The 22658-nt window shown below is 48.2% G+C and overlaps 1 protein-coding gene across 1 annotated transcript in view; it reads left to right on the top strand.

Moving 5' to 3' along the window:
• Positions 1–22658, top strand: part of Cog7 (component of oligomeric golgi complex 7) — a 49085-nt gene that overhangs the window by 13892 nt on the left and 12535 nt on the right. The window contains exons 7-11 of the mRNA XM_048333034.1: positions 7530–7728; positions 12071–12198; positions 13398–13552; positions 14402–14518; positions 16830–16895. Of these exons, the coding sequence (XP_048188991.1) occupies positions 7530–7728; positions 12071–12198; positions 13398–13552; positions 14402–14518; positions 16830–16895 (665 nt within the window). The remainder of the gene's footprint in view (positions 1–7529; positions 7729–12070; positions 12199–13397; positions 13553–14401; positions 14519–16829; positions 16896–22658) is intronic.

Raw genomic sequence — 22658 nt, 5'->3', positions numbered from 1 at the left:
GTGAGCTTCGTGTGTGTGTGCTTTATCACCAATCTACCCCCTATCCACATCTCCATCTGCTCATTGAGCCTTCTGACTTCTTGATTCATTTCAGAGTAAGTCACAAGCATCATTCCCTGTAGATCATACATGTTTTTATTAACTAGAGTTCCACATTTCTGTTTCTTTAAATAAATGAGTTTAAGTGAAACTGTGAAATATAGTGATTTGAAGTATGCCATTTAATTGGAAAAATGAAAATAACTTGTGTATGCTAATACCTTCGTGTGTGTGTGTACGTGTGTGTACGTGTACGTGTGTGTACTGGTCCTGGGGCTTGAACTAGGAACCTGGGCACTGTCCCTTAGCTTTTTGTTCAAGGCTGGTACTCTATAACTTGAGCCGTAGCTCCACTTTGGAGTTAATTGGCAATAAGTGTCAGATTTTCCTGCCCTGGCTGATTTTTTTTTTTTTTTGCCAGTCCTGGAGCTTGGACTCAGGGCCTGAGCACTGTCCCTGGCTTCTTTTTGCTCAAGGCTAGCACTCTGCCACTTGAGCCACAGCGCCACTTCTGGCCATTTTCTGTATATGTGGTGCTGAGGATTCAAACCCAGGGCTTCATGTATACGAGGCAAGCACTCTTGCCACTAGGCCATATTCCCAGCCCCTGCCCTGGCTGACTTTGAACCACTCTCCTCAGATCTCAGCCTCCTAAATATTATAGACTCAGTTATTACAATATTAGACTACTTGCATTTCCTGGATTATGAATGGGAGCCACTGGTGCCCGGCTGCTAATCCCCTTTGGAGATGTGACATTCCCATAGCCCTGGGAAGCTCCTTCGTTCTCCTTCCTGCTGCACAGATTGCTTTGCACATGAGTCAGTCCATTCTGCTGTAGGATTTCATGGGGTGGACTCATAAACCCCTCATGGACTGTCATTCAGTGGGGCTTGGGGCGTATCCATCAGGTAGTATGACTACCACACTGTTCTTCTGTGTTGCTGCGTTGTTGGACATGGCATGAATACACACTTGCTTGCGTACCCATTCTCTTTTTGATGGACAGTTGGTCTGATTCCAGCGAGGTCTATTATGAGGAAAGCCTCTCTGGATCTTGTTCCCTGAGGCCTTTTGTAGATGTATGTGTTCCTGTCTCTTGGGTAAATACCTCCGAGTGGAATTATGGGGCCTTGGGGCAGGTGTGTGTTCCCAATTTAGGAGAAGCAGCCATGCTTTTTTTTTTTCCAGGTGGTTGGACCTTTTCCCCTCCTGTACTGGCCTGTGAGAGTTCTGATTGTGAAAAGAAGCTATCGTGTCCTTCCTTTTCCTTTTTTGGGTGGGTGGTAGCATCTCCTTGGGCTTTTTATTTGCATTTCCCTGATGCCTAAGCACTGAGCACTCATTCATGTGCTGCCTGGCCCTGCATTACCTTCCTTTGTGAAGAGCTTACTCAAGTCTATTGCTCAATTAAAAAAAAAAAACTGGGTTATTTTTCCTTTTGTTATGTAGTTATAAGAGCTCTTTATCTGTTGCATGTTTTTTGTCTTTTAGACAGTACTAGGGCTTGAACTCAGGACTAACAAACCTTGTTAAACAGCACCACTTGAGCCACATGCCAGCACCCAGCCCCTTTGCTTTGGGAATGTTTCGAATAGGGACTCATTTTTCTTGCCCTGGCTGGCCTCACACTGGGATCCTCCAGGTCTCTGCCTTACAGCTCAACTTCTTTCTTTGTTTATTTTTATTTATTTATTTATTTTTATTTTGCCAGTCCTGCTCTGAACTCAGGGCCTGGGCACTGTCCCTGAACTTTTTTACTCAAGGCTAGCACTCTACCACTTGAGCCACTGCGCCACTTCTGGCATTTTCTGTAATCATAAAGAGAAAAACTGATAAAGAATGACTGATCAATACCAAAACCTTTGCTTAAGCCACAGGCTGGGAGGCAGTGTCCTAAAAATGTCTGATAAAGGATTTCATCCAGAATAAAGAGCTCCTACAACTGCATAATAAGGAAAATAACCCAAGTTGTGTGTATGTGTATACATGTGCATGCACACACTTGTGCTGATAATGGGGCCTGAGCTTGTCCTCCTGCTCTTGCTCTGCTCTATTGTTTGTGGTTGGTGCTATACCACTTGAGCCACACCTTCACTCTAGATTTTTTTTCTGCTTAATTGGAGATGGAGTCTCACCAACTTTTCTGCTTAGGCTGCTTGAACCATGATCCTCAGATGTTGAGCCTCCTGAGTAGGTAGGATTACAGGTATGAGTCACTGCCACCAGCTCCAGGGTTTCTTTAAGTGGACAAAGACTTGAGTAGGCACATCACAAAGGAAGATGTTGCAAGGCCCAGTAAGCACAAGAGTGGGTGCTCAGTGCTTAGTCATCAGGGAAATGCAAATGGAAAGCTTAGTGAGGTGCTATCACACACCTACCAGAATGGCAAAGAGTTAAAAAAGAACAACCGTACAGGAATGTTGATCTCAGCCTCCTGAGTAGTAGGATTACAGATGTGAACCGTGATGCTTAGCTCTCACACGAATGAGCATTTGTAAGGGGTATTGATGTGTACTTCTGTTCTTTCAGGGTCTTTGGTTTTGATATGGGGCAATGCTGACTGTAGAATGAATTTGGAATTATTCTGTAGTAGGCAAAGTACCTAAGACTGGGTAGTTTGTAACAACAACAAGGCTACAAGTCCAAGATAAAGGTGTTTGCAGGGCTCGTTTCTCCTGTCCACCTTCTCTCTGTGTCTTCCCTCCAAGTATGTCTCTTCTAGGGCACCAGTCCTCTTGGAGTACAGCTACCCATATGGCATTATAGTGCCTTCATTGCCTCTTCTTGTTGTTGTTGGTCTTGGGGCGTGAACTCTGGACCTGGGCACTGTCCCTGAGCTTCTTTTGCTCAAGGCTAGCACTCTACCACTTGAGCCACTGTGCCACTTCTGGCCTTTTCTGTTTATGGGGTACTGAGGAATCAAACCTAAGGCTTCATGCATGCTCAGCAAGCACTCTACCACTAAGCCATATTTAGGTTTTTGATAGGAAGTCTCATGGGGACTTTCCTGCCCAGGCTGGCTTTGAACTGTGATATTCAGATCTCAACCTCCTGAGTAGCTAGGCTTCATTGCCTCTTTAAAGCTCTGTCTTCAAATAAGTCACATCAGGATACTGGGAGTGTTAAGCTCTGACATCAGACACACTGCACATTAGAGCATGCTCCTTGTTCTCCTGTTTTCTTCAGAGTTTCACAAGGGTTAATTCTTTTATTTGCTCTTCTCTCTTTCTCTTTCTCTTTCTCCTTCTCTCCCCTCTCCTCCCATCCCCTCCCTTCCCTTCCCCTCCCCTCCCCTCCCTTCCTTTCTTTTCTTTTCTGGTCTTGGGGCTTGAACTCTGGGCCTGGGTGCTGTCCTGGGCTCCTTTGGGTCAAGGCTAGCGCTCTGCCACTTGAGACACAGCACCACTTCCAGTTTTCTGGTGGTTCTTTGGAGATAAAAGTCTCATGGACTTTTCCTGCCAGGGATAGCTTCAAACCACAGTTCTCAGATCTCTGCCTCCTGAGTATCTAGGATTATAGGTGTGAGCCACAGGCACCCAGATTTTTTTTTTCCCCCACAAGTAACTTCCTTAGCTTTTCTGGTTTTGTGGTTCTGAGGATTGAACCCAGCACCTTGCAACTTGCTAGACAAGCATTCTGCCACTGAGCTACACTCCCAGCCCACCTTGTAACTTTTTTAGAGCCTACTGTTTTTTGTAGGAGAGTAGTGATTACAGATTCAGTTTTCTTACTAGTTGGAAGTCTTTTCATGTTTCTATTTCTTTCTGAGTCTGTTCTGGTAGGTTGTTTTGAGGTTGTGTCCATTTCTTTCCATGTGTTGGCATACAGTTCGTAGCATTCCTTTGTAGCCCTGTTTATTTCTATATAGGTGGTGCATTGTCTGTTTTCATACCTGGTTTTAGTTATTTGAGTTATTTTTCTTCTTAGTCTTGGTAAACACCAATTTTATTGATCTTTCTAAAGGACCAATAGTAGGTACTCTTGCTTCAGTCATTTTTCTTTTCTCTATTTCTGTTTTAAATTTTAATTTTTAGTTTTGGCAGCATTGGGATGAGGACTGAATTGAGGACCTTGTGCTTGGTAGATGAACCTAATACCACTGGGGCACACTTTCTTTCACTGGTTGTTTTGGGGGTAGAGTCTCACCTCCTGCTCAGGCTGTCAGTGATCCACCTGATTTTGGCTTCCCATTGTCACTGGGATTACAAGTGTGTGCCACCACATTCAGCCTCTGTCCATGGAGATGGGGTCTTGTGGATTCTTCTCGTACTCTCAGCCTCCCACAGTCATAGGACAGGTGTGTGCCACTGGCCCTACCTGTGAGTTGAGAAGGAGTCTTGTGGTTTTTCTGCCCAGACAGGCCTCCAGCTTCAGTCCTTCTGTTCTCAGTTTCCCAAGTACCCACTGGTCGCCTGCATATTTTATTTATTGTTTTGTTTTGTTTTGTTTTAGAGAGAGTCTCTCTGTGTAGTCCAGACTAGGCTTGAACTCTCAGTTCTCCTGCCTCATCTTTCTGAGTGCTGGGATTACAAGTGTGCAGCTCCATGCCTGGCTCTCAGTTAATATTCACCATGATGTTAGAATAGCTCTTTTTTTTTTTAATTATAAAGGTGATGTATAGAGGGTTACTGTTTCATAGTCAGATAGTGAATACATTTCTTTGTGGACATCATCACCCATTCCCTCTCACTCTCCCAGTTTTCCCCTCCTGTCTCCACCCACAAGTTGTGCAGTTCATTTTCAGCACAATGAGGGGCAGCTCTCTTTATTAATTATGTTTAGGCTTTTAGGCTTTGCTGCCAAGAACAGCAGGAAGACTGCAGTGTGCAGTGCTTGCCCTGGCATCTGAAGAGTAAGTAGATCACATACTCTCTTCTTCTGTGGAGCCCTGCTCACAGTCTCTCCAGATGCCTGGGGCCAAGATCCCCACAGAAGCGGTTACTTCTCCTGGCTCTCAGCCGTCTCAAGAGAAAGATGCTTTGTGTAATATCTGGTGCTTGGCGCTGTTCCGCTGCTCAACATTGGAAACATTTCCCTGGGGGAATCTATATGCAGCACAGCAAATAGGGCTGCCGGTGACCTTTCTTTCTTTCTTTTTAAAAATTTTTGCCAGTCCTAGGGCTTGAACTCAGGGTCTGGGCTCTGTCTCTGAGCTTCCTTTGCTCAAGGCTAATGCTCTACCACTTGAGCCACAGCACCATTTCCAGCTTTTGCTTTTTATATGGTATTGAGCTACTTGAGCACTCTACTGCTAAACCACATTCCCAGCCCAGTGACATTTCTTTCTTTTTTTTGTGCCATTTTGGGGCTTGAATTCGGCCTGGGCAGTGTCCCTGAACTTTTGTGCTCAAGGCTGTGCTCTCCCACTTGAACCATAGATTCACTTCCAACTTCTTAATGGTTAATTGGAGATAAGAGTCTCATGGACTTTCCTGCTTGGGCTGGCTTCAAACAACAAACAGCTAGGATTACTTTTACTTTTATTTTTGTGCCAGTCCTGGGACAAAACTCAAGTCCTGGGACTTGAACTAAGGGCCTGGGTACTGTCCTTGAGCTGCTTTTTTTTCTCTCTCTGCCAGTCCTGGGGCTTGAACTCAGTGCCTGAACACTGTCCCTGGCTTCTTTTTGCTCAAGGCTAGCACTCTACCTCTTGAGCCACAGCACCACTTCTGACTTATTCTGTATATGTGGTGCTGAGGAATCAAACCCAGGGCTTCATGCATGCTAGGCAAGCACAATACCGCTAAGCCACATTCCCAACCCCCAAACAGCTAGGATTACAGGTGTGTGCCACCGGTGCCTGGCTGGAAGTAATGTGTCTTACATGTCGAAGTTACCATGCTTTGAATATTATTCAGTGCAGGTGATTTATTAAACACAGTTGTTCTTGCTTTGCCTGGGATAAGAAGTGGTCATTTCTAATGTTAAAAAGGGATTCTTTGTGTTTCTCTCTTTGCTTTGAGCTTAGTTTGTTTTCTAGGTCATTAATGTGTATAACTAGGTCATTAACTTGAGATCTCTCTTTTTCTTTTTTTGTGCTGATTCAGGGCCTTGAACTCAGGGCCTCATGCTCTTGCTTAGCTTTGGTTTTTGTTCAAAGCTAGCACTCTACCACTTGAGTTATATCTCCATTTCTGCCTTTTTAGTGGTTAGTTGGAAATAACAGTCACAGACTTTGGTCTTTCTGGGGCTGGCTTTGAACCTCAATCCTCAGATCTCAGCCTCCCGCGTAGCTAGGATTACAGGTGTAAGCCACCAGCGCCTGGCCTCATACTGAAGTTTTTTTTGTCAGTCTGAGGACTTGAACTCAGGGCCTGAGTACTGTCCCTGGCTTCTTTTTGGTTGGGTTTTTTTTTTGGCCAGTCCTGGGGCTTAGACTCAGGGCCTGAGCACTGTCCCTGGCTTCTTCTTGCTCAAGGCTAGCACTCTGCCACTTGAGCCACAGCGCCACTTCTGGCCGTTTTCTGTATATGTGGTGCTGGGGAATCGAACCCAGGGCCTCATGTATACGAGGCAAGCACTCTTGCCACTAGGCCATATCCCCAGCCCAGTTGGGTTTTTTTTTTTAACTGTATTTTTTTTTGTGTGTGTGTTTTTCTTTTTTGGTACTGGGGATCGAACCCAGAACGTTGCACTTGCTAGGCAAGCGCTTTGCCACTGAGCTGCATCCCAGCCCCCTGGCTTCTTTTTGCTCAAGGTTAGCACTGTACCTCTTGAGCCACAGCACCACTTCTGGCTTTTTTTTTTTCTGGCTTTTTTTTTATATATGTGGTTGCTGAGGAATCGAACCCAGGGCTTCATGTATACAAGGCAAGCACTCTTGCCACTAGGCCATATTCCCAGCCCCATAATGAATTTTATTGGTAGTAAATTTATACTTTTTTTGGACTTAGATTTGCCTAAAACATGTTCATCCGTGTTTGCGGTGCATTACATTAAGTTACTCACCCCGGGGTATGTATGAGGCCGATTCTGAATGGGCAGACATGATTTGCATCAGTCCAACAGACTAACATACATGGAGTGGGAAGCGCGGCTGCCAGTGAGTGAGTTCCGAATAGAAGGCTCTAGAGAAATCTTTCCTGCTGGTGCTAGAGAGACCATCTAGACAGATGGTTTGTGTGGATGACCATGGTACAGGCCTGAGGGTAGATGTGTGGACAGAGGTCTCCTCCAGCTCTCCCTCGGTGCATTGCTCCTTTTATTGCCTCTCCTTTCCCTGCTTCTCCGCCAGCCCTCTGCAGTCCCGTTCCCCCCCCCCACCCCCAGTTCTCTCTAGTCAGGTAAATGCTACCAGGAATAGTCCATACATCCGTGGCAGCTGGGAAGTGGCCAGCTGTGGGCCGGTGTCCTTGCCCCTTCCTTCCTGGGCCCTCTGAGCTCGTGGCTCCAGACTACTGAGTGTTGGCGCTCAAGGGCCATTCGTTCTTTGAGGCATGTGTATTTGAGTGCTAAGGCAGGCATCTCTCTCTTCTCTCCCTCTGCAGGTTTTCAAGAATCCCCATGAGGTGGTGACGGTGCTGCTGATTCAGACGCTAGGGGCCCTGGTGCCCTCTCTGCCTGTGTGCCTCAGTGCCGGGGTGGAGCGGGCAGGGCCTGAGCTGGAGCTCAGCAAGCTGCTGGAGTTCTATGATACCACTGCCCACTTCGCCAAGGCGCTGGAGGTGGCTCTCCTTCCCCACTCACGTGAGTGACGAGTCACCCTCCCCGCCTTCCTGGCTTGTCTTCACCTGCCTGCTCGGGCGGAAGCTGCTGGGGCCTGGGTTAGTTTGCAAAATACACGGAGGTGACTTGGATTGGGTGCTGGTGGCTCATGTCTGTAATCCTAGTTACCTCAGAACGCTGAAATAGGAGGGTCACAGTTTGAAGCCAGCCCAGGCAGGAAAGCCCATGAGTCCCATACCTCTGATGAATTAGCAAAAAGCTGGAAGTAGAGCTGTGGCTCAAATGGTGGAGAAGGGAAGCTCAGGGGCAGCACCCAGGCCTTGAGTTCAAGCCCTAGAGCCAGCGCACGTGTGTGCATTCATGCACGTACACACACATACACACCACACACACACAGTGGAAGTGCCGTTGTAGTGATGTCCTTCCCCACACACATATGGAAGGCTCTTCCGTGGGAACATTGCCCAGGTGCTGGGCACACAGGGCAGTTTCTGGAAGGAAATCAGCAGGTTTTGCAGGACAGGGGAGCCGGGCTGGATGGCCAGGCTGTAAGGCACGGAGGTTCTCCAGGGCCAGCTTGGAGTAAAGCACTTGTCCTTCCCCTCTGGGTCAGCACATCTGTCCTTGCTTCTCCCCAGCTGTCCCCATCATGTTGAAGCCTGGTCAAGTGTCAGTGTTCCCTTCCTGACGCACGCTGTTGTCAAATCAAGAAATGGCTTCAGGAAGACCCCGTTCTGCCATGTGGCTGCCGTGTGTCACTGACTCCGTTTATTTAATAGTTACTCTCCTTAATTACCTTGCGTTTAATTGCCTGGACATTCTAGGGAGTGTGTTTATTGTTCGGGCTCCTGATGATTCACAGGTATTTTTGGCACACTCCCTGGCCAGGCCTCAGTGGTGGGAGAGGCACAGTGGATGCTGGGAGCTGCCTGGGTGCAAGTGGCTCAGGAATGTGGAGCCCTGAGTCCTGCTGAAGCAGAGCGGGCCAGGGGGCCAGGGACAGCAGGGGACATGTTATGCTTGTCCTGCTTCTTCAAATGGCAGAGTGCTAGCCTTGAGCAAAGAAAAGCTCAGGGACAGCATTCAGGCCCTGAATTCAAGCCCCAGGTACTCTCACTCTCTCTCTTTCTTTCTCTCTCTCTCTCTCGTGCTATCCCAGTAGAATTTGTACATGAATTTTTTCAGCCAAGTTCTCATTATGTAGTTGAACTCATGATCCTTCTGACTCAGCCACCAGTGCTGGGATTTTGTGTTTGTAGAAGAACGTTTTGTGGCCACTATCACAATGAGAACTTTCATATTGATTCCGTATTGTTGGCTACATAGTCAGTGCTCTTACTCTCCGAGTTTGGTAGATGCCCTTGCAGCTGAGATTCAGTTCGTGTATGGTGGTGCTGGATTGCCTGTCTCTTCGATTTCTTTTCATCTCCAACAGACATTTCATTGACATGTGTGAAGAAGACAGGGTCGTTTTCCCACAGAATGGCTCGTTTTCAGTTGTCCATTTCTTCCTCATTACTAGATTCATATCAGACATTTTTGGCAAAAGTCTTGTGATGATGCCAGTGCATAGGTTGCGTGACCTCAGGAGGCCCAGGCCTGTCCAACTGTTGGTGACAGGTTAGATTAACCATGTGGAACATGTGTCTGACTTTGGGCATGATTAAGTGTGGGGTCTGATACTGAGCTCACAGGACTATCATTCCCTAAGCCGCACTTACTTGAGCTTCCATTGGTGGAATAAATGAACATTGTTGATTATGAAACAGTGATTTCCTCACTCTGTCATCCTGTGGCATTCTTTTGTAAAGGGAACACCTCCTTCCTTCTTTTCTTCCCTGTCTTCTTCTTTTTTTTTTTTTTTTGCCAGTCCTGGGCCTTGAACTCAGGGCCTGAGCACTATCCTTGGCTTCCTTTTGCTCAAGGCTAGCACTCTGTCACTTGAGCCATAGGCACCACTTCTGGCCGTTTTCTATATATGTGGTACTGGGGAATCAAACCCAGGGCTTCATATATACAACCCAAGCTTTCTTGCCACTAGGCCATATTCCCAGCTCTTCTTTTCTTTTTTCTTTTGCCAGTCCTGGGGCTTGAACTCAGGGCTTGGGCACTGTCCCTGAGCTGCTTTTGCTTAAGCCTAGCACTCTACCACTTGAGCCACAGTGCCACTTCCAGCTTTTTCTGTGTATGTGGTGCTGAGGAATCAAACCCAGGGCTTCATGCATGCTAGGCAAGCACTCTGCCACTAGGCCACATTTCCAGCTGTCTCATTTCTTTTTTCCTTCCTTTTGGTTTATTTTTGAGAGAAAGTCTTGCTGTCTCAACCATAAGGCTATCCTCAAACATAAGACCCTCCTGTATCAGCCTTCTGAGCGCTAGAATTTTAAGTGTGTTACTATATCCCGTTTTCTCTTTATTATCACTACAAACATGACTTCTTCTTGTTGTTGTTGTTGTTGTTTTGTTTTGTTTTTTGCCAGTCCTGGGCTTGGACTCAGGACCTGAGCACTGTCCATGGCTTCTTTTTCTCAAGGCTAGCACTCTAGCACTTGAGCCACAAGTGCCACTTCTGGCTTTCTCTATATATGTGGTGCTGAGGAATCGAACCCAGGGCTTCATGTATATGAGGCAAGCACTCTACCACTAGGCCATATTCCCAGCCCCGTGCAGGAGGATTTTTTTTATTTCAAGGCCAACTGGAGTACATAGTGACTTTAGGGCTAGAAAAGCCCTATCTCTATAAAAAACCCCCGAACAAAATCTTGGTTTTGATTTAGAAACAAAAATTGCTAGTTTACTTCTGAATCAAATTTAATACCACTAATTCGTTTTACCACTTTTTTTTTTAAAGAATTTTGTTTTAGCGTACATTAATTGCACAGTGGGGGCTCATTGTGGCATTTCTGTATGTACATGCAGTCTACCCACCACACGCATGCGCTCTCTCACTCTCCCTTGTGCTCCTTTCCCTCCCCTTAAAGCCATTGCAATAGATGTCACTGTTCTGGGTTGTTTTTTTTTTTTCTTTCCATATCTACATTGAAAGTATTGGATCATATTAACTCTCCCAGCCCCCAACAGCCTGCTTTGCTGTCCTGCCATTCATATTTCTAGTGTATGTTAATCATACCAAGGAGATTTGCCATGGTATTTTACACGTTCATATATTATATTTTAATCAGAATAATCCCCTCTGTGTCTCTCTCTTTCTCTACCCCCACCCTTAATGTATACTAGCATTCAGTGAGTTTCCTTGTGCCATCTTCATGCACGGCTGCCATGTATATCAATAGAAGAGTACTACCTTCTTCTATGGCCTGCAGTGAGAATCTTGAATTTCAATTAATTGTGTGTGTGTGTGTGTGTGTGTGTGTGAGAGAGAGAGAGAGAGAGAGAGAGAGAGAGAGAGGGAGAGAAAGAATATATGCATGTCATATATAATTTTCCATGGATGCATTCTGGGTGATGAACATATATTTATTTAGCTATAAGTAGGCTCTGGGCCAGGTGCTGGTAGCTTACACCTACACACATATAATCCTAGCTGCTCAGAAGCCTGAGATCTGAAGATCTCACCTCAAAGCTATCCCAGGCAGACAGATTTTTTTTTTTTTTTTTTTTTTTTTGCCAGTCCTAGGCCTAGGACTCAGGGCCTGAGCATCTTCCCTGGCTTCTTCCCGCTCAAGGCTAGCACTCTGCCACCTGAGCCACAGCGCCCCTTCTGGCCGTTTTCCATATATGTGAATTGAACCGAGAGCTTCATGTGTAGGAGGCAAGCACTCTTGCCACTAGGCCATATTCCCAGCCCCAGGCAGAGAGATTATTAACTAGCCAAAAGCCAGAAGTGTCCTTTTTTTTTTTTTTTAAATGCAGGTATTGGAGCTTGAACTCGAGACCTAGGTTCTGTCCCTTAGGTTTTTGTTTTTTCAGTCAAGGCTGGCACTCTTCCACTTGAGCCACAGCCTTACTTTTGGCTTTGGCTGGTAAATTAGAGATAAACTTTCTTTGCTTAGGCTGGCTTCATCCTCAGACCTCAGCTTCCTGAGCCACTGACTCTAAGCATGAGCCACAGTGCTCAGCTTTCTGTAGCAGTTTGGCGTGTGGCCCTGACAAGAGTTTGCGTGGGAAGGGACCGGTTGGGAGACTGTAAGGCTGGAGTCTTTATAATAAAGTGCTTTCAGCAGATAACACACAAAGCCAGATCCTGGAGGTGCTTTCTGCAGTGACGATCAAAGAAGCTTCCATGAGCGATAAAAGCAGATTTAACAAACACAGTCACCCCGAAGACAGACTAGGACAAGTTCTAGCAGATCCCTCCTGCCTTTGCCTCTGCTGCTTGTTTTTCATGTCTGATTCCTTACAGATGAGCACAACCTGGTGAAAGTGGTGGAGCTGGTGGATGCCGTGTATGGGCCTTACAAACCCTACCAGCTGAAGTATGGCAGCCTGGAAGAGAACAACCTCCTCATCCAGATCAGTGCCGTGCCCTTGGTATGACCACTGGCCGGGCCATCAGGAAGCCTTCTGTGTGCCCCGGAGCATGGGGGTGCTATGATGCTTTGTGGCTCTTCACGATAAATGTGAAATGAGAGTGTGGATACACACCGGCAAGTGATCATTCAAAATCCCCACTAAAAATCCCTGGCACTGGTGGCTCATATCTGTATTCCTAGCTACTGAGATCTGAGGATTATGGTTTGAAGCCACCCTGGGTAGACAAGTCCATGAAACTCTTATCTCCAATTAACCAGCAAAAAGCTGGAAGTGGAGGTGTGGCTCAAATGGTAGCCTTAAGCAAAACAAAAGCTCAGGGACAGTGCTCAGGTCCTGAGTTCAAGCCCCAGGATGGACACACATACAGAAATCTCTGCTAAAGATTTATAAGAAAAAGAATTTGTTATCTCCCTCTGGTTCAGCAGTTTCTGCCTAGAGGCCTTTATTTTATGGAAAACTTGAAGCATAGAAATAGTACAAAGGAGCTTTGTGGTCAAGGACCATGCTGTGGGTCTGGTGCGCTGTGTGGGCCCAGGATGTGAGGGACAGACCCTCCGCGCCTCACATGTTGTATGTTGCGCTCAAGCCATTTAAGGTTGTGGAGCAGGAGGGGAGTGGCCGCAGAAGCTTTGATCCAAGCTGGTGAAGGTCCACTACCTCTTGCCATGTCTCCCATTTTCTAGGGACAAACCTAGAAAGTCTGTTTCACTCTGGTTACATTCTTGCCTGGGAAGGAAGTATTTTCCTGCTCCATTCTGGAATGTCTGCGTGGAGAATTTGAATCATAGCATGAGAGCTTCAGTAACAAGTTTAGTCTCTAGCACAGAAGGAAGAGGGAAGGATTAAAAATTTAAGGTGGCTGGGTGCCAGTAGCTCACACCTGTAATCCTAGCTACTCTGCAGGCTGAGATCTGAGGATTGCAGTTTGAAGCCATCCCTGGCAGGGAAGTCTGTGAGATTCTTATCTCTAATGAACTACTCAGAAAAAGCCAGAGGTAGAGCTGTGGCTCAAGTGGTGGAGGGGGAAAAAAAGCCTTGTGCAAAAAAAGATTCTTAGGGACAGCTCCCAGGCCCTGAGTTCAAGCCCCATGACCAGCACAACAAAACAAAAATGTTTCCCCCTAGACAACAGGGCTGGGTAGTCGCCCCTGTCTTCTGGAGTCTGACGTGGCTCCCCCTGGTCGGCCTCACTGCAGGAGCATGGGGAAGTGATCGACTGCGTGCAGGAGCTGAGCCACTCGGTGAACAAACTCTTTGGCTTGGCGTCTGCAGCTGTTGACAGATGTGCCCAGTTCACCAATGGCCTGGGAACCTGCGGCCTGCTGACAGCCCTGAAGTCCCTCTTTGCCAAGTAAGGCCAGGGCACGGGTTGGGGCTGGCACTTCTGTAGGGTGACACCTGAGCCAGTTGAGTGTATGTTGTATATGGTCTATATTCCTGCTCCTGAGCCCCAGGACATTCTTACCGATGTCCACTGCAGCACAGATGACAAAGACAGATTTGAAGCAACGGTGTTTCTCTGCTAGGGCTCAGCAGTGCCTCAGCAAACTAAATACTCATGGAGGAACCCCACACATGATGACACAGGTAGAGCTCAGAAACACTCCTGCATGAAAGGCAGCTGTAGCGGGATACAGAGGCTACTAGACAACATGTAAGAAAGAACCAAAAAGAAGGGAATGGATTTTTCTAAAGCTTTTTCTGCAAAGGGAAGGATAGCAGATCTTTGAGAGGGTGGATTCTACAGCAGAGAACAACTTTTCAGTACTCTGCCTTTGTTTTATTTTGTTTTGAGCCAGTACTGGGATTTGAATTCAGTGCCTTGGCTGGGTCCTGTTCCTTAGCTTTTTCATTTAAGGCTGGCACCTTACCACTTGACCCACAGCTCCACTTCGGGTTTTCTGGTGGTTCATTGGAGATAAAAGTCTCACAGACTCCTGCCAGAGCTGGCTCTGAACTGTGATCCTCAGATCTCAGCCTCCTGAGTATCTAGGATGACAGTTGTGAGCCATCAGCACCCAGAATTGAGCGCCTCTTGCATTGCCCTTCCATGTGATTGAGTTGGTCTGGCTCACAGACACATTTTGCAGTCATGTTACTAGGGATTGGGAGTCTTGAAAATCCTCCAGGTCCTTAGCAATTTGTGCACAGCTGTGGAATTGTGGGTGTGCCCAGATCTGTCCTTCCTCCCTTCTCCTAGGTATGTGTCAGATTTTACCAATGCGCTCCAGTCAATCCGGAAGAAGTGTAAACTGGACGACATCCCTCCCAACTCCCTGTTCCAGGAGGACTGGACGGCTTTTCAGAACTCCGTCAGGTAACGGGGCTGATGTGATAAACACCACTGTGCTGCATAGTGTGTGCAGGAAGCAAGGGGCCTTAGAAGGCATTTGTGTTTCTCTTCCATTGCCCTTTTTAAAATAATACTAATACTCTGTTCTGAAAAGGTAATTAACAAAATCCAAACAAACCACCATCAGCAAAACCAAAATAGTCCTCTCTTGTGAACTTTTTTTGTTTTGGGGGTTTTTTTTTTGGTCAGTCATAGAGCTTGAACTTAGGGCCTGGGTGCTATCTCTGAACTGTGCCCAAGACTGTCGGCTCTAACTTTGAGCCATAGCTCCATTTCTGCTTTTCTGATAGTTCATTTGAGATGAGTTTCATGGACTTTCCTGCCTGGGCTGCCTTTGAACTGTGATCCTCAGAACTCAGCCTCCTGAGTTGCTAGGGTGATAGATGTGAGCCACCAGTGCCTGGCTTACACTTGAGCTATTTTTAAAAAGTTCTTTCAAAATGCCTCGTGTGGTGTGGGATTCTCCCACTTTGCCTGCAGTTTTTACAGACAAGAATATCAAGGCTGTGCTTAGAGAAGGCTCCAGTGGCCTGAGAACAACGGGCTCAGCAGTGAGGCAGTGCTGTGTGTCTCTCTGAAAGGCACGAATGACACTGGCCAGCTTCTGACTCAGTCCTTGCCCTCATGGGCCCATCGTAGACCCCCTGCTGCCCTAGGCCTGAGGTCTGCTGAACATGTGGCCAGCCGTGGCCTGGGGAGGTTTGGCCCTTGAACACGTCCAGCCAGAGAAGGCAGGTTAGCAGGTTTGGCTCACCATCATGCTTTGTGATCATAGCATTTGGAAAAAATGGGGTTTAGTTGCCAACATTTTAAAACCAGATTTAGCCCAATCCAGATTTCTTTTGTTGGTTTGTTTTTGTGCCAGTCCTGGTGCTTGAACTCCAGGGCCTAGGCACTGTCCCTTAGCTTTTCCACTCATGGCTAGCACTCAGTTACTTGAGCCATACCCCCACTTCTGGCTTTTTGGTAGTTAATTGGAGATAAGAATCTCATGGACTTTCTTGCCAGAGCTAGCCTCAAACTGGAATTCTCAGATCTTGGCTGCTTCCTGATTAGTTAGGATGATAGGTGTAAGCCACAGATGCCTGCTCACGTAATTCTGACATTTCCTTCAAAACTGGAAGCCACGGTCTAAGTGGGCCGCATCATCAGTTTGTCCCAGAGCTCTACTAGGCCTGGCAGGCAGCCTGTCCTCTCTGCTTCTCTCCTCCCAAGTGGCCTAACAGCCACATTCTTCAGCTGATACACAAAGGAATCTCGACGTTTCTTACAAACCATTCCAAGCAGACAAGCTGCTCTTCACATGGCCCACTTTACCCACTTGCATTTTTTCACCTGGCTTCCAGTTGTGGGGTATCACATGTACTTTTCCGGTGATAATCACCTGCTGAGACTCAGAGAAGACCTAAGGACCATTTCAAACCATCGCTTTATGGACTCTGTACTGGACCTTTGTTTATTTATTTTAATAAACTTTTAATGTTCCAGATGCTAACTGTAACCCCCATTGCCTGTTAGTGACTTGGAGTATCGGGAAATATTCTGAATAAATTGGCTTTGTTGTGCCAAAGGCAAATGGAATATTTTACTTTCTCATAAACCTTTCTTATGATGGAATGCTCAGATATCCTGGTGATGACAGGCCCTTTTAGAGGAAGTTAAACGTTAACTAGACCCGAGATATTTTTTTTTTAATCCTCGGATTTGTCCTGACATTATTATGAGCTCAGCGTTGAAGGACTCGGTAGCCACTATAACTTGAGACCTGGCACAGAGTCTGGCACAGAGTTACTCGAGAATTAAAGGACTAGGAATGGCGCACACTGGCTGATTGATCTCTGAGGCACAAATGGCTGGCCTAGTCTTTATCTGCCTTTTAGGGGAGCAGAGAAGATCCATGGGGTACCAAGTCACAGGTCTAGTGTTGCAGGTAACAGACATCCAAAGATAATAAGTCGATACCTTTTGATGTAAACATTTAAATACAAAGTATTCCTAACCTTTTGTCTCAAAGGCAGAGTTCTGTGTGTTGGGAATGTCAATTATTTGAAGCCACCCTACCTGGAAGATATTACGAGGGACCAACATTTGCCTTTCCCATTCACTAATCACCAACTATGTGCACCTTAGCAGTGGCCAGCAAGCGGTTAACAGGTTCCCAGAGCCAGGCGTGAGGAGTGAATACCCAGAATTGTTATGAATGAGACAATGTTTGTCCTGTAAATGTTGGCATTCCAGGCACTTGAACCTCAAGTGCCTTTTCTGGTTTGTTTAGGATAATAGCCACCTGTGGAGAGCTCCTGCGGCAGTGTGGGGACTTTGAGCAGCAGCTCGCTAACAGGTAGGAGAGGGGCATCCTCCCTGCCCTCCGCCTTGCGCCCGGGGTTCTGGGTTGGGAGGAACTGGATCCAGTACACAGTACCCCAAGGGCAGCATATGGTCTGGAAGCCATGGGGCCCCAGAACTGCCTGTCCCTAGGCATGAGGTGTCATTATTGTCATCATTAAACATTTATTGAGCCATGGGAGAAGGGCATGGCTCCATCCTCCTTGGCATAGCTCACGTAGATTTGGTTAGGTATGGAGGTCTCAGTCTAAATGAGGAAACAGTACACGATGTTTCCAAATGATACATGGGCTGGGCTCCTATTGATTGCTTGTAAGGCAGTTATTGGGCTCCAAATAAATGTTCCTGGAGAAATAAAGTGCTGCAAGTGGTGATTCAGGCTCCAGGCAGCTGCCTTCCGCCGGAAGCAGAACTCTGGGGTGCCAAGGGGTGCGTTGTCCCTCCTCGCTGTGCTTAAGCTGCCCAGGAAGGCCCATCCAGACAGCTTAGCAAAGGCTCCACACCTTCCCTTAGTTCAGCTGATTTCTCTAGTCTAGAAGTTCCATGCACATTATTTTTCTTCTCCTCTTTCTGCTTCCTTTTCTTTTTTTCCCCATCCATTGTGGGGCTTGAACTGTGGGCCTAGGTGCTGTCCCTGAGCTCTTTAGCTCAAGGCTATCTATCACTCTACCACTTGAGCCACAGCACCACTTCCAATTTTCTGGTGGTTCATTGGAGATAAGAGTCTCATGAACTTTCCTGCCCAGGCTGGCTTTGAACCTTGATCCTCAGATCTCAGCCTCCTGAGTAGCTGGGATTACAGGCATGAGCCACCAGTTCCAGGTTTGTCTGTTTCCTTCCTGCCTTCCTTTTCTTCTTCTCCTTCTCCTTCTTCTCCTTCTCCACATCCTCCTCCACCACCTCCTCCACCTCCTCCCCCACCTCCTCCCCTCCTCTCCTCTTCTTCCTTCCTTTTTTTTTTTTTTTTTTTTGCCAGTTCTGGGGCTTGAACTTAGGGCCTGGGCACTGTCCCTGAGCTTCTTTTGCTCAAGGCTAGCACTCTACCACTTGAGCCACAGCACCACTTCCGGCTTTTTCTGTGTGGGTTATTGGAGAACTGGAGATAAGAGTCTCATGGACTTTCCTGCCCAGCATTGGCTTCAAAGTGTGGTTCTCAGATTTCAACCTGCTGAGCAGCTAGGATTATAGGCTTGCCTTGTTTTGTTTTTAAAGACTGGGTTTCAATATATGTGTCTCAGCCTCCTGAGTGCTGGGATTACTGGCATGTACTCTGTGCCTGGGTCCTACAGACATTTTCTTTGTTTTTTTCTTTTGTCAGTCCTGGGCCTTGGACTCAGGGCCTGAGCACTGTTCCTGGCTTCTTTTTGCTCAAGGCTAGCACTCTGCCACTTGAGCCGCAGCGCCACTTCTGGCCATTTTCTGTATATGTGGTGCTGGGGAATCGAACCGAGGGCTTCATGTATACGAGGCAAGTGCTCTTGCCACTAGGCATATCCCCAGCCCCAGACATTTTCTTTGAGGCACTAATAGTTGTTGAACCTCCTCCCTGTGTTGCAGAGTAACATCTTGGTGGTGGGATTGTGGGGAGCAGTGGAATGGGCTGCGGGAACAGCTTTTGCACACACTCTCTTGGCGGTGTCTGGTCATGACTGTCTGTTTTCACGTACGTGAAGTCCTGTGCCAGGGCAGAGTGGAGGTGGCCATCACTGCCGAGACTCCTAAGCAGCCCCACTCAGAAACTAGGCAGTGACTAAAACCAGTGCAGGGCAGCCCTGCAGTGCATCAGCCACCCACTCTCCCTAGCACACACAGCTGTGCTATAAGGAGCTGCCCTGGGTGGGGGTAAGGGGTGGGGTTCTGGGTTAGCTGCAAAGGATGCTTAGGAGGAGATGGAGGGTGTGTGTGTGTGTGTGTGTGTGTGTGTGTGTGTGTGTGTGCGCAAAGGATGCTTAGGAGGAGATGGAGGGTGTGTGTGTGTGTGTGTGTGTGTGTGTGTGTCTGCCTTAAAGGATGCTTAGGAGGAGATGGAGGGTGTGTGTGTGTGTGTGTGTTTGTTTGTGTGTTGGTCGGTCCTGGGGCTTGAACTCAGGACTTGGGGCGTCGTCCCTAGCTTTTCGCTCAAGGCTAGTGCTCTACCACCTGAGCCATAGCTCCACTTCTGGCTTTTGGGAGTTAATTGGAGCTAAGAGTCTTACAGACTTACCTGCCGGGGCTGGCTTTGAACCTCAGTCCTCAGGTCTCAGCCTCCTGAGTAGCCAGGATTACAAGTATGAGTCACCAGCACCTGGCTAATTTCTTACCTAATTAAAAGACATGTGTGGTGAGACAGTCTTTTTATAAAGCAGGGTGGGGGGGGGGGGGCTGGGAATATGGCCTAGTGGCAAGAGTGCTTGCCTCGTATACATGAGGCCCTGGGCTCGATTCCTCATCACCACATATACAGAAAACGGCCAGAAGTGGCGCTGTGGCTCAAGTGGCAGAGTGCTAGCCTTGAGCAAAAAGAAGCCAGGGACAATGCTCAGGCCTTGAGTTCACGGCCTAGGACTGGCCAAAAAAAAGGGTGGGGGGGAGGGAGAAAAGAAATGCGTTATCACATTTTCTTAAATAATAGCATTTGTCCATTGCAAGAATCAAAATGGGCTGTAGCTCAGCCAACATAGCTGTAGCTTGCCAACATAGGCAAGGCCCTGGATTCAATCACCAGCACTGGAGGTAGGATAGGGGAGAGAGAAAACAAAAAGAGGGAAAAACAATTCACAAGTATTCAAAATAAAACCTGAAGCTAAGCATTGAAGGCTCACACCTGCAATCCTGCCTGTTCAGGTGGCTAAGATCTGAGGAGTGAGGTTTGAAGCCAGCCTAGGCAGATATGTCCAAAAGACTCTTATCTCTAGTCAACCAGCAAAAGCTGGACGTAGAGCTGTGATTCAAGTAGTAAGAGCGCGAACCTTGGATGGAAAAAGCTAAGCAGAGGGGGAGGGAGAGAGGGAAAAATAAGGGAGGAGGTAACAAGTTGAACAAGAAATGTACTCACTGCCTTACATATGAATGTGTAACCCCTCTGTATCACACTTTGACGATAAAGAAAAAAGTTTAATTAAAAAAAAAAGCTAAGCAGGAGTGTGAGGCCCTGGGTTCAAGTCTCACTGCAGGCACACACACAGAGAAAAGTAAAATGAGACCTGGAAATCTGCTCACCCAGCCTCTGCCACAGGCTGTGTCACTTCCGGTCTCCCTCCCACTCTCTTGTCACTTGCTGAGCTGACATGTGGGACTAGATGTGAGTCAACTCACTAATCTCCCCTCCCGCCCAGTGCCCAGAGCTAGGCCCTCTTCCCATCCCACCTTTACTGACAGAGGCCACTGAGCCTAGCAACAGCTTCTTAGGTTAAAAGAAAGAGCTGTGGAAAAAAGCAAAGGAATGGCGGTCAGGCCTTGAGTTCAAGTCCCAGGACCATGGCTGTGTCTGAGAGGCCCTTACTGGCACCTTCGTGCCCCCTGAGTCATGGGAGTGGGTGAGTGTGGTCCTGTCAGGCTGGCATTGCTCCAGTGGCTTCCTCATCAGGCCGCAGTGGGATGGGGGTGGGGGGCTGGGGACGGGTGCTGCACTGAGTATTCCTGGAGCAAAGCTGAAAGCCCAGGCCTGCTTGGTGTGACTGGGGCAGCCTGGGTGGGGCCAAGGCAGCCCATGACAGGGGTGATGTCATCCTGGGAGCCCTGAGCCTGGAAAGGGACAGCCACCATCTGTGTTTCCGCCTGGGGTGCACGGAGTGTGTGTGGCAGCCGCCTGTAAAGCTTATCTTATCTCCCCATCAATGGACCTGCAAAACCTAGGCCTCTGCTGGGACCACTCCCCAGGCTGCTGGGCGGTGGCAGTGCTCAGCACTGCAGATGCCTTCGGCCTTCAGGTGGCAACAGCTCCCTGCCTCCTCAGGTCACCCCTGCAGAAGGGGTGGGCTGGGCATCAGCACAGATTTCCCGTGTCCTGGGCAGTTTTAGTGCCATGCAGGGAGCTAGCCATAGCTTCTCTGGTCTCTGCTGGAGCCCTTACACACAAGGCCGCCTCGTGACGGCTTTCTCTGTGTGTCTGTACACACACATGCACTTGTCCTGGGGCTTGGACTGGGTGCTGTCCTTCAGCCTTTTCCATTTAAAGCTGTCACTTTACCACTTGAGCCACAGCTCTGCTTCCAACTTTTTGATGGTTAATTGGAAATAAGAGTCAGATTTTCCAGCTCTGGCTGCTTTTGAGTCTTGTTCCTCACATCTAAGCCTTATGAGTAGCTAGGATTACAGGTGTGAGCCACCGACGCCTGGCGTTTTCCCTATGATTCTTCTTATTACCCTCTGTGGTAGTACAGAAAGGGTACACACTGGGGAGAAACCATGCTAACTGGCAATATGGCCTAGTGGCAAGAATGCTTGCCTCGTATACATGAGGCCCTGGGTTCGATTCCTCAGCACCGCATATACAGAAAATGGCCAGAAGTGGCGCTGTGGCTCAAGTGGCAGAGTGCTAGCCTTGAGCAAAAAGAAGCCAGGGACAGTGCTCAGGCCCTGAGTCCAAGCCCCAGGACTGGCCATTTTCTGTATATGTGGTGCTGGGGAATTGAACCCAGGGCCTTATGTATATGAGGCAGGCACTCTTGCCACTAGGCCATATCCCCAGCCCCCTATGGATGGGCCCCTGGGGTACCCCTCCGCCGTAGCACACGTGCTAGCCCCAGGGACATGGGCTTCTCTTCCTGTTAAAGACAGGAAGGGGAGGGACAGGCCGAGGTCAGCTGTGGCCCCTTAAAGGTGCAGCTGACCCCAACAGCCTAGGACTGGCCAAAAAAAACAAGTTGGAATTTGGGTCTTTCTTGGGTCAGCTGTCTGTAGACTGCAGTCCCGTGATGCTGGGCATTTGCAGAGGGCCACAGCCCCACCCTTACGCCGTTACCTGGCAACAGCCCTTGCTCCATGGTGAGCTACAGGCCTGAGCTGCGGTGGGCCGAAAGCCAGGTCTATCAGAGGAGATTGTCAGCCTTGTTGGGACATCCTCCTTTGTCAGTCAGGGATGATCTGCACTTCAGGAAATGGTGGTGAAATGGACTGCCGGTTTGGGGATGCAGTGTAAGTGCACATGTTGGCATGATGAAGGGGAGGGGCTGGGGGCTGATGTGCTGGGGCCTCCTCGTGCACAGGCTGCACTCCTGGCACCGCAGTGCACATGTGGGCACATGTGGAATCCACCACTGATCTCTGAGCTCCTTGGCAACAAGGCCTGACTGCCATCTGCTCCTCCCGTCCTAGCCTGGATCGCCACGGGGATGCCGTCTGGATGGGAGGGAAAGATGGTGTCAGTTCTTTCAGGCTGGGGTTGTACTTCTGCCAGGTGAAGCTAGTTGTGCTGCTGAGAACATGCCAGTGTGGCCTGGTATTCTGGGGCGTGGTGGCAGGCCGGGGCAGTAAATTCACAGTTCCCTGGGCTGCCTGAGACTGAGGCATGATCACCCTGCCCTGCCAGGGAGAGCTGATGCCCGAGGGCCCGCCTTCTCGGTCCCCAGACCCCATGTTACTCCACAGTGTCGTTATTTGGGCACTCTAGTGTTTGAACTCAAAGCCTCACACTAGCAAGGCAGGTGATCTACCACTGAGTCTTGCCTCCAGACCTTTTTTGCACTGATTATTTTTGAGACAGGGTCTCGCCGTCTCCCCAGTGTACGCCTGGACCACAGTTTGCCTACTCTAGGCTTCCCCTCAGGGCTGGAATGAT

Source organism: Perognathus longimembris, chromosome 23 (genome assembly GCF_023159225.1).
Source record: "Perognathus longimembris pacificus isolate PPM17 chromosome 23, ASM2315922v1, whole genome shotgun sequence".
NCBI lineage: Eukaryota > Metazoa > Chordata > Mammalia > Rodentia > Heteromyidae > Perognathus > Perognathus longimembris.
Note: the sequence above shows the minus strand (reverse complement) of the source record. Positions and strands in the feature narration are given on the sequence as shown.